The following is a 13,314-nucleotide window of genomic DNA, read 5'->3' on the forward strand; positions in this document are numbered from 1 at the left end:
GATGACAGAGTGGAAGAATTAGAGGAGACTATTGTTGATGCTTCTCAAAATGTGATTCAAAGACCCACATCCTTCAAAGTACCTGGCAGTGGTCCTCTCAAATGTAGATGCCTGGCCCTACCCATACCCAACGTAGCCAATCAAAATCTATGAGTGATGCCCAGGATCCTTCAGCTGTATGATATCACAGCACAGGGTATCCTATCACATTAAGATTTAAGAGTAACTATATTCAAGGGACTTCAAACTACCGATCTATAACCTGCACTTTACATGGAAAACAACAGGGAACGTGCACTGAAGTAGAACAAGGTCAAAGCGAAGAAAGAATGTTTTCACAAATACATTTCTTTTTGTCATGAGGTTACTTTGTTATAGTGAAAATAAAACAAACATTTAAATGATTGCAAAAGCAGACTGCAATGAAATATGAATTTTATTAACTTCATGTATTTAAATGTAAAACAAAATGACATGTAGTTTTAAAATGTTTTCAGTGTTGTTATGCAAAATAATAGGAGAAAGGAAAGTGGCAGTACGAGGGATTGAAATGGAGCAAATTATATTCCATGCATGTATGAATACATAAAAATGAACTCCATTATTATGCATAACTATGATGCACTAGTAAAAACATTTTTTTAAAAGAAAGAATTTGTATTTTAAAAATCTTCCAAGCTGGGTACAGTGATGCATGCCTGTAATCCCAGTGACTTAGGAGGTTGAGCCAGGAGGATTACAAGTTCAAGGCCAGCCTCAGCAATTTCAAAAAGCCCTCAGCAACTTAGTGAGATCGTGTCTCAAAATAAAAAATAATAGCTCAATTATAAAGCACCCCTGGATTAAATCCCCAGTACCAATAATAAAAAATAAAAATCTTCCGAAAAATGAAAATGGAAATGGAAACAACATATCAAAACCTATGGAAAAACAATATCTGACTATTTTCAGCCAGCAGCAACCTAGTTTATGAAACCAGAAAACAAGTTTGTTGTACAGAAGTCAGGATTTCAAGTCTAGTCTCCACAGGTCTTTAAAATATCTTATCTGCAAAAAGTGGAGCTTTTTCTCTCAGTCAAGTTTACTGTACCCAGCAAAGTTCAGTTTAAAATTCAAGGGGGAAATAAAAAAATTTCCATGGAAGAATAAACTAAAAGAATTCATGAGCACCAAGCCAGCACTACTAAGAATACTCAATGATGCACTGTATGCTGAGGACTAAGAAATTCCAAAGCTCCCAAATAGAGGAAGATCAATAGAAGAGTAATCCCTGAGCAAAAATCAAGATGATATTAAGTTTAGCAAAACATCAAAATGGCAGGAAACCACACACATCCATACTAACACAATGTTAATGGTCTCAACTCCCCAATTAAAAGGCATAGCAGAATGGATTCATTAGCAGGATGAATTAAAAAAACAAGATTCACTATATGCTGTTTACAAAAGACTCTTAGGGATAGACACCTACAGGCTGAAAGTAAATGTATGGAAAAAAATATTACAAGCAAACGGACTCCAAAAGCAAGCATGAGTAGGTATTTTTCTATCTAACATAGCAGATTTCAAGCCAAAATTCGAAGAAATAAAGAAGACCACTGCATCCTGATAAAGGGAACATCCACTGAGAAGATATAATGATGCTAAATATTTATCCACCCCAATGTCAGCACACCAAATTACATTTAAAAAAATACTCCATGACATTAAATTCCAGATAGACCCAACATAATACTAGGTGATTTCAACACATCCTTATCACCAATAGACAGGTCATCAAAACATAAAATCAATAAAGATACCTTAACCTTAAAGTCCTATAAATCAAATGGACCTAATAGATTCTACAGAATATTTCACCCCAAAATAGCTGCATTATCTTCTTATCAGCAGTTCATGGAACTTTTGCAAAAAAAAGACCATATTCTAGGTCATGAAGTAATCTTAGCAAACATAAAATAATTAATATAATTCCACGTATCCAGTCAGATCATAATGGAATAAAACCAGAAATTAGCATCAAGAAAAATAATAAAACCACATAACCACATGGAGAATGAATAATACTCTCAAATAAAGAATGGATCAAAAAAGAAATGAGAATAGAAATCAAGTACTTCTTAAAAATGAAGGAGAACAGATACAACATATCAAAACCTCTGGTACTGTATGACATTATTCTTAAGAGGAAAATTTATAGCTCTGAGCGCCTACATTAAATATCAGAGAGATCCCAAATAAAAAAGCTTATGCTCCACCTCTAGGTCTTAGAAAAAGAAGGACATGCTAACTCCAAAACCAGTGGAAGACAGGAAATAATTAAGATCAGAGCCAAAATTAATGAAATTGAAAATTTAAAAAATACATGGGATCAGTGCTATGGAGAGTTTGTTCTTAGAAAACATAAAAACAAATGAGCGTTTTCCCTAGACTTCGCTAGGGAATGCAGATTCCACCTTCACATTCCTGGGGTGTCTTCAATCTGCTGCTGCCTGAACATCAGCTTATTAGTTAACTAGTGCCTCCAAAACAGTATTTTTTTTTTATTTCTGTTACTAGGTATCTTTCTTTATTAAAATGATCATTTATAGCAACTCTTACAAAGAATTCAAAATACTGAATGATAAACATGAATAAATCACAAGTCACATACAATTTTTTCAAACACAGACACTTGACATTATGCAGTAGATGCAGCGTGAAGGCTGGTAAATTCTGATGAATTAATAACATACTTGGCATGCACGGAAGCAGGAAGCAGCAAGGAAACCTTTCACAAAACAGAATGTTCTGTACTTTGAACCACTGCTCTTAACCATTTTGCAATTTCTTGTTTTAAGTGTCTTCCTTTATTACACTAATTTCACTGAAATAAATCAGAGTAAACAATATAATAGCATTTTGAGAAATATTTTAAAATTGAAAAGTTCTCCAGAAGACAAGATCATTCATCTTCTACCATGACCTACAGGATTTGTTTCTTTGGTACTGAAGAGTAACTTTTAGCCCAGGTACAGTGGCACATGTCTGTAATCCCTTCAGGAGGATAAGACAGAAGGATCACAAGTTCAAAGCCAGCCCTGAGCACCTTAGCGAGATCCTGACTCAAAATAAAATATAAAAGGGCTGGGGATTGGCTCAGTGGTTGAACACCCTTGGATTCAATTCTCAGTACCAAAAAAAAGTAGTAGTTTTTAATGCAGAATGATTTGAATTCCAATGTCATTTTTTAAAAAAAATCTTCTTTTTCAGGGGGCACATCAACTTCCAAATAATTCATTTCTTAAAGCAATAATAATTTAATGTTGATCAAATAAATATCATACTCAGATATATTTGCTTCCTGTTGACATTTGATTTGACCAGTAAACAGATCGAGTGTTGAGGAGACCAGTCGTGCACTGGTAAGAGCTTAGGAACTGGTGCCCCAGAGGGGGAAAAGTCCAGGTTTGCAGCACTGGACAATTTCCATAGCGCAAACCCTCCCAGCAAGACCAGCTTGCAGCTACCACCACCACCTCACTGAACACAGAGATAAGAAGAGAAGCACACAGTCAGATCTTGGGAGGCGGCATCAGGCAGTTCAGCACGACACTGGAAGGAGCCACCAAGCTGTCCCATGGACTCACAGTGACCTCTGCCTGCTCTCTGGCTCTGAGCATGGCAGTCCTCACCCAATGCCTCTGCAGTGCTTTGTCCAGCTCTGTCCTACCATCACTACATGGACATTACTCTGGAAATTAGATGGCAATTATGAAGTAAGCCCATAACTCCTAGATTTACTATTCACATATTTATGCTTCTTTACATTAAAAACACCCTATAAAATGTACATTATGTTCTGCAATATAAAAGCAAGCGGAAAGAGGTGCCTATTTTACAAATACAGTATCCTACTCACACCAGTAACAATCTCCACTTCTGCCAACAGTGTGGCTTTGGACAAATTGCTTCGCTTTGCTAGGTCTCTTTTTCTAAAGTGAGAACCATAGTAGGTACCTCAGAGAGTTCTGAGAAGGACTAAATGAAAACACCATCGGATATCCCATGCTGAGTGCTGCTTAGCGTCCACAGGACAGTAGCTACTCGTCTTTACCGTTTCTACCTGTGCTGCGCCCACCTAGCCCTTCATAAGGGTTTCCATCGCTGGGGTAGGAAAACTGCTGACTGGGACACAGGGAGCCCCGTGGTTTGGAATGCCCCAGGTGCTCTGCCGCCCCACGCTCTGGGCCCAGGACCAGCAGAGCCCCACGTCCGCCCTGCCTTACCCTCTCACTGCCTGTGGTTGCTTGCTGAACCCCAGGCAAGACGAGGATCCCCAGCCTTAGGCTCTCTGTCCTTTCTGTGGCATTTGGTGGCACCCACCCGGACCAGCTCCCTGTCCCACGCCACCTGCTGACCAGCGCTGTTTGCAACACCAGCTGTCCCCCACGCCCTCTCCTCTTCACTCGCTGCACCTCAGCCCTGCTGGTCTCCTGGTCTGACTTCAAAGCTGACATAAGCAGCTCCCACTCTCCCAGCTTCGACCTTCCCTCTTCCCACACGCTTAGCAGCCTGTTGGGAACGCTCACCGTCCTGATCATCTAACATCCCGTGTGCTCATTTTGCTTCTTTTGTGGTTGCTCCCCAGCTACAGAGTAAGCTCCCCAATGACTGACATTTGCCTGGCACGCAGGAAGCCCTCCCTTAACAAATATTTGCTGACTGAATCCATCAAGACAAAGCTGTATTTTGGGAATTGGCCCCAATTAAGACCTGAAGGCACCAGCGAGCCACATGAGCAGTGGCCATGTGTCATGCCTTAAACATCAGGTGTCCTCCAAAAGCTCATGCGTGAGACAACGCAAGAAAGTGCAGCGGCAGAATGATTGTGTTATGAGCACCTTAACCTAATCAGTGCTTTGATCCTCTCGGATGGATTAACTGAGAGGTGACTGGAGGCAGGTGGAGTATGGCTGGAGGAGGCGGGTCACTGCAGATGTGCCTTTGGGTATATATACTTTGGTTCTGGTGAGGAAAGCCATCTCTGCTTCCTGACTGCCCTGCCCTGAGCTGCTTTTCACACCCTTCCCCATGACGATCTGCGTCACCTTGGGCCCAGAGCAATGGAACCGGCCTGCTATAGACAGACCTCTGGGCACCAGATAAACCTTTCCTCCTCTAGTTTTCTTATCAGGTCTTTTGGTTACAGTGATGGAAAAGCTGACTAAAACAATGTATCACCAGCACTGGTGAGCCCTCCATCAATCAAAGCCTGTGGTCACACAAGATCACCCTATGAATACGTAGGGTGAAATAAAAATGGAGCCTGGTTCTCAGCTGGTACCAGCTGGAGAAGAGCAGCCCAGAAGCTCCACTTGGGGTCCATGAGGGGAGCAATGTGTAGTTCATTTTGCATCAACAGAGACATGGAGTGGGGTAGTGCAGTACAGTCCTCACTGAACAGCGGGCCAAGGAAAGAACTGTCAGAACCTGATGGGGGGAGTGGTAGCAGAGGCCTGTGCTCACGGCGGATCCCCAGAGGTAGGGAAGCTTGTTTATATTCTGGTCAGTAGGGCTCTTTTCTCAGCATAAGAAGTATTAAGTCAATTCAAAATGCAGATTAAATATGTTGGTATATAGCCAGCATATCTGAGAATCAATTAAAAATATTTTCATCTATAGCCAACTGGATACTAAGATGGTTAATTTAAAAATTGAAATTAACAAAGCATCAGCTTTTACATAGGTCAGCAATTGGACATTTAAAACTACAATCGGAAAAAAAATTTAAACCTTGAGAGCAACAAAAAATAAATATGAATCCCTTACTGGAAATACATGGACACTATGCAAAGACCATCAAAAAAATTTCCTAATACAAAAGAAGCCTTGAGGAAGCAAAAGCATATGCAGCATCACCCTTGGATTAGAAAAAAACATAAGGAGTATCTTCAATGTGTCAATTATCCCCTAATGAATCTATTGGTTTAAAACAATTCTAGCAACATTAGATTTGTGTTCACAAGATTTTCTAGACCTTGCCACACAACTAGAAAAGAACTCCTAAACACGAATAAGAAATGGGGGAGGGCCATCCCTGACGGATGATATGAAAGCAAATCATAAACCCACAAGAAGAAACCCCTGACAGGGAGCCACTACAAGAATGCAGTCACACTGGGAGCCTGGGGAATTATTTCAATAAACGTGAAAGTAAATTTAAGACAAAATAAACAGTATGGAACGGGCTGGGGCGTGGCTCAGGGGCAGAGCACGTGCTGGCAGGCCCCAAGCCTGGGTTCCATTCCCAGTACCAAAAACAGAGCATGAAAATGAAGAAAACTGCACCAAATATAAACTTTTCTTTAAATATAAGTATATTAACTGGAAAGTCAGTCACCAGAAGAATGAGAAGACTCGCTCACTACTCCATCTTCAGAGCCTCCAACGCAGCCTTGAACACAGTGAGTTTGCAAGAAATTCACTTTTTTGAAATGACAGCAGTTGAGTCCAATCCTTTGAATCAAACCTCATAAACATTTTTTAACATTAAAAAAGGTTCAAATCCTTACCAAGCTGTCAACGGGGATTTTTGACAAGGACGGCATAGAGTTCATTGGTCTATTTGAGGAGTATTTCCATTTAACATTGCTAAATCGTCCCATCAATGAACATGGGGTGCTTTCCAAATTTTTTTAGATCTGCTCTAATTTCTTTCAATAACACCTTGTAGTCTATTCTGCATTTCTTTGGTTAAATTTATTCTTAACCAGAGTATTCTTTTTGATGTTGTTGTAAATGGAATCATTTTCTGAATTCCATTTTCGAACTGTTCATTACAAGTACATTGAAATACAATTGATCTTTATATATTGATCTTGTACGCTGCCATCGTTCTGAAATCGTTTACTGGTTCTGGTCGTCTTTTAGTGAATTCCTTCAGATTTTCTATCTGCATAAACATGCTACCTTTTTCACTCCATTAATATAATTGTGTTAGCTTTCATTGCTGTGACAAAACGCCCAATGAGAACAATTCAGAGGAGGAAAAGTTTATTTTCACTAATGGTTTCAGAGGTTTGGCCCAGGGCGAGCTGAATCCATTACCCAAGGTGAGGTAAAATATGGATGGTGGAAGGGCATGGTGGAGGAAACCACTCTGGTTAAGGCAGCCAGGAAGCAGGGAGGTTGCGGGGCCTACAGGGAAGGAGAACCCTTCCAGGACACATCCCCAGCGACCAGCCATGCCCCACTGCCTGCAGTTACCACCAGGGAATCCATTCAAACTAGGATGGGCTGATTAGGTCATAGTTCTCTGAACCTATTCATTCACCTCTGAACTATATTCCACGCATGTATAGTTATATCAAAATGAACCCCTCTAATATGCATACCTACAATCCACTAATATTAATATTTTTAATTAACTCAAAATGGATCAAAGGCCTAAATGTAAAAGCAAAATCATAAAACTTTGAGAAGAAAACATAAGGCAAATCTTTAGGACCTCAATTTTGGCAAAGGAGTCTTAGATATCACACCAAAAGCATGAGCAATGGATAAAAAAAACAATTATTGGAATTTAAAAAATTTTCAAAAACTTTGTGCTTCAAAGGACACTATCAAGTGAAACGACAGTCCCTTAGAATAGGAGCAATCTTGGCAAATCACATCTGATAAGGGACTTGGATCTAGAATATATAAAGAATTTTTCAACTCAACAACACAAAGACAATCCAATTTTAAAATGAGATGAGCAGACATTTCTCCAATCAAAGTACACGAATGAGCAATAAGCCTGTGAAAAGATGCTCAGCATGATTAGTGATTAGAGATCACATGTCAGACATCAAAATGAAATAGGGCTCACAGCCACTGTGCTAGCAGGAATGCAGGGGAGCCAGGGCCCTTGTGCACTGCTTGGGGAAAGGGTAGGTGGGCTGCAGCTTTGGTCAACAGCCTGTTGATTCTGTGAGTTACCACATAACCCAACCACATACACTCCCAGGTGTATTTCCAAGAGAAATGGAAACACACGTCCTCATCAAAATGTGTACCTGAGGGTTTATGGCAGCATTCCTCCTAAAGGCCAAAGGACAGAAGCAACTTATGAATGAATAATCAAAATATGGTGGGGTCCATGCCCATACAGTGGAATATTACTGTGTCATAAAAAAGGAATGAAGTCCTAACACATGCTACAGGACAGAAGAAGCATTCACAAAAGATACTGTGTCTGCTTTCATATGCAATGTCCCGAGTAGGAGACAGAGGGAGCAGAGATAAGTAGTTGCTTAGGGCTCGGGTGGTTGAGGAAAGGTGGGAGGTAAGGGGTGAGGGTTGCTGAATTCAGGGTTTCTTCTGAAAGACGAAACTGCTCTGCCATTGTAATGAGGGTTACAAACCCTCATTACAAACCCTGGAATTGGCAGAATTATGCAGTATGTGAGCCACATCTCAAAGAAGCTCTTAAAATTATGTGCAGTTTGTGAGACTTGATGCTTGTGACTGCTTAAATTTTAAGATATTGATAGGATAGGAAAATAGTAAAATCCTCCAAAAGATAGGCAAAATGATTAAAAGTAGCCAATTCACAATGAAGGAAATGCAGATGGCAAATGACGATAAAAGGTCACCATTACCAGTTTCTGAAGTAAAATGAAAACGAGTAACAAAAATAAAAACAAGCCATCATTCGTCTATCGAGCTATCAGGGTGTTCAGGAGAGGGGCAGGCACAGCACCTCACGTGTAGACACAGGCACAGAAATGAATATAGTCACACGCAGCGCTACTGGAGAGTTGAATTCTGTGACACGCCACACACACAGCAGAAAGGACGCACACCACGGGAGCACGTTATTGTACTGTACTGTGGGACCACAAAGGTGGATTATGATGGGCTGTGGGGAGCTGGCTGTGTCCAGCAGGATCCGGCTTGGCTGGGCCATGGGATACGGAGGCCTGACTCCCAGGAACTGGAGGTCATGGAAGACTGTTCCAGACCCCGGGGAGTAGGTGGCCCTGTGTGGGAGTGGCTTACCGGCTGCGGATGTGCTAATTCCCTAAGCAAATGGCTTCCCTAGCTCCACCCCTTCCTGCTCCTCACAGAAGCCCCTCCTGGTCTGGGCCCCTTTACCTGTGTAACTGTAAACAAAAGTGAAGGTGGGGTTCTCCGTCTTGTTAGAGGCCAGATCTGGTGTGGCCCAATGGGTCACGCCCCTTTCCTTTTGGAAAGGGTATTGGCTCTTGTGTGTTTATTGATAAGTTGATTGGTAATTAATTGATTTACTGCCAGCACCACCGTCCTCAGTCAACCCCTCCCTTATCCATGCTAGACGTGGCTGAAACCCCTGCGATGGGCAAATATTTTTTTCTAGGTATAAAAATGTCTAACTAAGTGTCGAAAAGTCTACAAGCGAGCCAGGCGGGTGACTTGCCCCTGTGGTCTCAGGTGCTCAGGGGGCCGAGGCAGGAAGACAGCTTGAGCCCAGGAGTTGAAGGTCAGTGTGGGCAAGACAGCAAGATCCAGGCTCAAAAACCAACAAACTCTCTGTGTACATCGGTTTCCCATTAATGTAGTCAGAGGAATCAGAGCCACTCTGCAGAGAAAGGCAGGCAGCTGCCCACAGCAGCGTGGTCCCAAACACTGCCAGCGTCCAACCCCACACCGGGCCGTGAAGACAACAGGCGCCAGGGACATCCCGCTCCTTACCTGCTTTAGAAGTGACCAGCTGCAGGACCAGGGGTCGTCTCGTAACGATGCCTGACCCTCGAGGAAGGAAGTCCCTAGAACAGTAAGAAAAAAATAGATTCAGGCACTGGGGAATTCTGATCACCTGTACACTTACAAGTTCCACGTTCATTCTCTAATTCCCAACTTTTCAATGTACTCCCTCCCTAAGGAAAGGAGGGAGGAGGGGAGGGGAAGGGGAAATACCGGGGAGTGATACTGGCCAAATCATACTGCTCATTGTGTGCATGTATGAATATGTAACAAGAAAGCCCACCGTCAGGTACAACTCTAACGCACCAATAAAAATATGGGAAAAAAGCAGCATTTGCAAGGTTATAAAAGCGGGGAGGGTCTTATATTGACCATTAATCTATTATCTTAATGACCTCACTGGAAAATGTCTTTCTTACATTGAGCCTGAAATTAATCAAAGCTTGCATTAAGTTGTGGTGTGTTCACAATCCACTTTCATTTTCAGAGATCAACATTAACAAGAACATTTGAGGCTAAAATTATTCCTTAAACTCTTTTTGATGATTAAAAAGAAATCAAGACTGACTCTGGCTTGACAATCAATGTTAGCATCATGGAATCCTGACCATTACTAAGAGGGTAGAGTAGACTGTCTTCTAAGTATCCTGAAATTTTTCCTCAATAAAAGGACTCATGGAATAGGGGATCAAGTGGAGGTAAATATTGTTTCCATAGAACTTAACACCAGAAAAAATATTGTACCCTGAGTTTTCTTTTCATGCATTCCTGATAAATGGGATTTTGTGATAAATTAATATCATATTGAAAATGGCATGTTAATATACCCTAGACCAATAAAACAGCAGCAAAGAAAGGATCGCATAAGAGCACATCAACAGTGCCACAGAAATCACTGATCCTGTGATGTCAACGAGTCATATAGATACAGGTGTATGCTCACAATAGTATTTCAACACATTTACAATGCCTCCAGCTTTGGGGAGGACTGTCACAGAATCCCATGCAAAATACACTTTTGACTCAGTGTGTCCTGCAAAGTGGTTCCAAGCCTGCAGCGTGGTGCTGTAGCCCCAACACCAGAACCCATTCTGAACCTTCCAATGCATGATACTCTGGGGAAGGTGTGCCCTCTGTCCTAACAAGCTTGGGGGTTGAGAGCCAGGGGTGTCAGGGAGGGTGACAGCCACACAGGGCACACTCCGAAGGGAGAGTTAAGCAAAATAGTCCCAGGGCTAATGTTTGTAGGTGGGTATTTTGAGAGGAAACAGCAGCACACAGCCTCAAAACTAAGCTCATGAATTCCTCGACTCCACGGCCGGCCGGGTTCTCTTACAGTGTCACTGTATGTGAGTAGAAGAATAGTGAAACAAACCTGTGTTTGCTCTAAAAAAAAATACCACCTGTAATAAACAATACGATTTATTCATTATTGAAAACAAACTCACTGAGAGACTCAGCAATGCTGGAGAGCTACCTGGGCATGGCTGGAATTTGAAATGCCAAGGAAAGACGAGGCACATGCACAGAACAGCACTCAGAAGGGACAGAGCGGGGGTGGGGGGGGGCACGCTGGTGCTCGAACGGGGGAGGCCAATGCGCACCTGAGGTGTTTTGAACCTACCTAACTAAATACTGCCTTCGATATTCTCCAGGAGTGCACTAAGACAATGACTGGTTGGGAAGGTTTTAATAATCATTTCTCATTTAATCAAAATGAACAAAGCATCTACTCCCTGCCTACAGCCAAAAGGAAGAGGCTACTTCGAAAAACAAAGTGAATGAAGGAAAAGCCCAACTCCAGAGCCAAGAGGAAGAGGGCCTCTCTTTGAGCTGCGAGGGGCCAGGGATGAGGATTTAGAACATATAGTTGACAAAGAGAAATAGGCAGGTCTTAGCTGCCTGAGTCACGCCACTTAACAATGAAATGTTTTCTGAGGAGGTGAGAAAGCAGAAGAAAGGAGGAGGAGGCAGCGAGGAAAGAAGAAAAAAGGAGATTTAGTCACTTTCAACCTTTATGCTGGGACCCATTTCAACTCAGCTGTGTTAAGTGTACATTTACAATGTAAATCTGAACATCATTAAAGCAAAACAATATACCAATCATTTTACTTATCAAATAATTACCCTGTGTTTGGATGAAGAGCAAACCCACAAATTCAGTCAATAGTTTTCCCTGTTGTTTTTTTTTTAATTAAGCAGGCAGAAGTTTGCATTGTGAGTAATGAATGGATTCAGGCACCCAACCCTGCTCTTGCTAACTCACCTCTGTGGCTCCCAGGAGTCTTCCCTCCAACACATACACTTTCACCGGAAATAAAAGATTGGGTAACCAAATCTTGCCATGTGAAGTTCTCTCCTCCTTCACAGGAGTCTCCAAAATGCAATGAAGCACCAGAGAGCAATGTCTCTCCAATGCAGAGTGAGCAGCTAATTTGGCATCCTGAAAACACATCTCATTCTGTTGACCCAGCAAAATAAAAACCCCTGCCCAACACACTCCTGCTGTGAGCTAAGGCACAATGAACCCTCACGTGGGAGACAGAGACCCTTGCTTTGAACTCCTGACTAGGCAAAACCCTCTCTAACCCTGAGGGGTTTTACTCTTAAACTCACTGATCCTAAGGACAGTCCAGGTTGTATGGCTCAAATTGAGCACATCTGGCAGCATTTTAAAACCCAAGCACCATAAAACAACATGTTAATATTGCTCTGATTGTTGGTACAATATAGCCTCAGGGTGCTTTTCCTAACACTGAAGAATTTTCTTCCCTAAAAACCCCTAAACCTCTATGTATGGCATATTCACATTTTTGTGAATGGAATTTGGACGTGAGGAGCCACCACCCCACCTGAACCACCTTCTTGGTGTTGACCAGCTGCGATGGTTTGGAGAACTCAGTTCCTTACCCCTGCCTCCACCCATACCAAGCCAAGGCACTGGGGCAGACAATCTGAGTAATTCATTAGCTGTGCAATTGGTACTTGGTTTCTTCCAGAAAGCACCCTGTACGGCTTATCCATATGTTAGTTTAGGAGCAATGGTGACCATACTTGTAGTATTACTTTAGACCATAGCTTTTTTTTAAATGTGTGGCCTAATTCATATGTGCAAATGGAGATGAGCCACAGACACCCATCTGAACCGTGCACATATATGCTATTTTCCCCTAAATGAGTGAGAAGAGTAATCTGAAGACTGGACAATATCAAGCTGGCTCTAGTCTTGCCCAGTGCCTCACCGATGGTAATTCTGCACAGGACAAAGGGAGTGCCTCCCTCTCTGTGCCACCAAGAGTTGCAACTCAAATGCCATCTTCTCCCTGGACCCACCAAATAAAGCTCAAGTCTCCTCTTGACAGCTCTTCTTCATGCAGAACGTTGGTGTTCCTTCACACCTTCTAGACAAAAAGTGGAGAACAATTCCCACACTACCATCTGAGAACAGTCTCAATAGCATTCCTTATCGGCTCTTCTAGAAACTTTGTTACCAAGAAATATTGTTACAGCTTCACTAGGAAATGGCTGGACTTTGGAAGCCAGAAGAGAACACACTGGCTGTATCAACAAAGCTAAAAGGAACCTGCCCCTTTAGCAACCAATAAA

General features: G+C 42.1%; 1 protein-coding gene across 1 annotated transcript in view; it reads right to left on the reverse strand.

Moving 5' to 3' along the window:
- DNM3 (dynamin 3) overlaps nt 1–13,314 on the reverse strand; it is a 449,604-nt gene that overhangs the window by 371,967 nt on the left and 64,323 nt on the right. Inside the window, 1 exon segment of the mRNA XM_079106450.1 lies at nt 9,697–9,770. Within this exon segment, the coding sequence (XP_078962576.1) occupies nt 9,697–9,770 (74 nt within the window).

Source organism: Sciurus vulgaris, assembly GCF_902686455.1.
Source record: "Sciurus vulgaris genome assembly, chromosome: 12".
In the NCBI taxonomy this organism is placed as follows: Eukaryota; Metazoa; Chordata; class Mammalia; order Rodentia; family Sciuridae; genus Sciurus; species Sciurus vulgaris.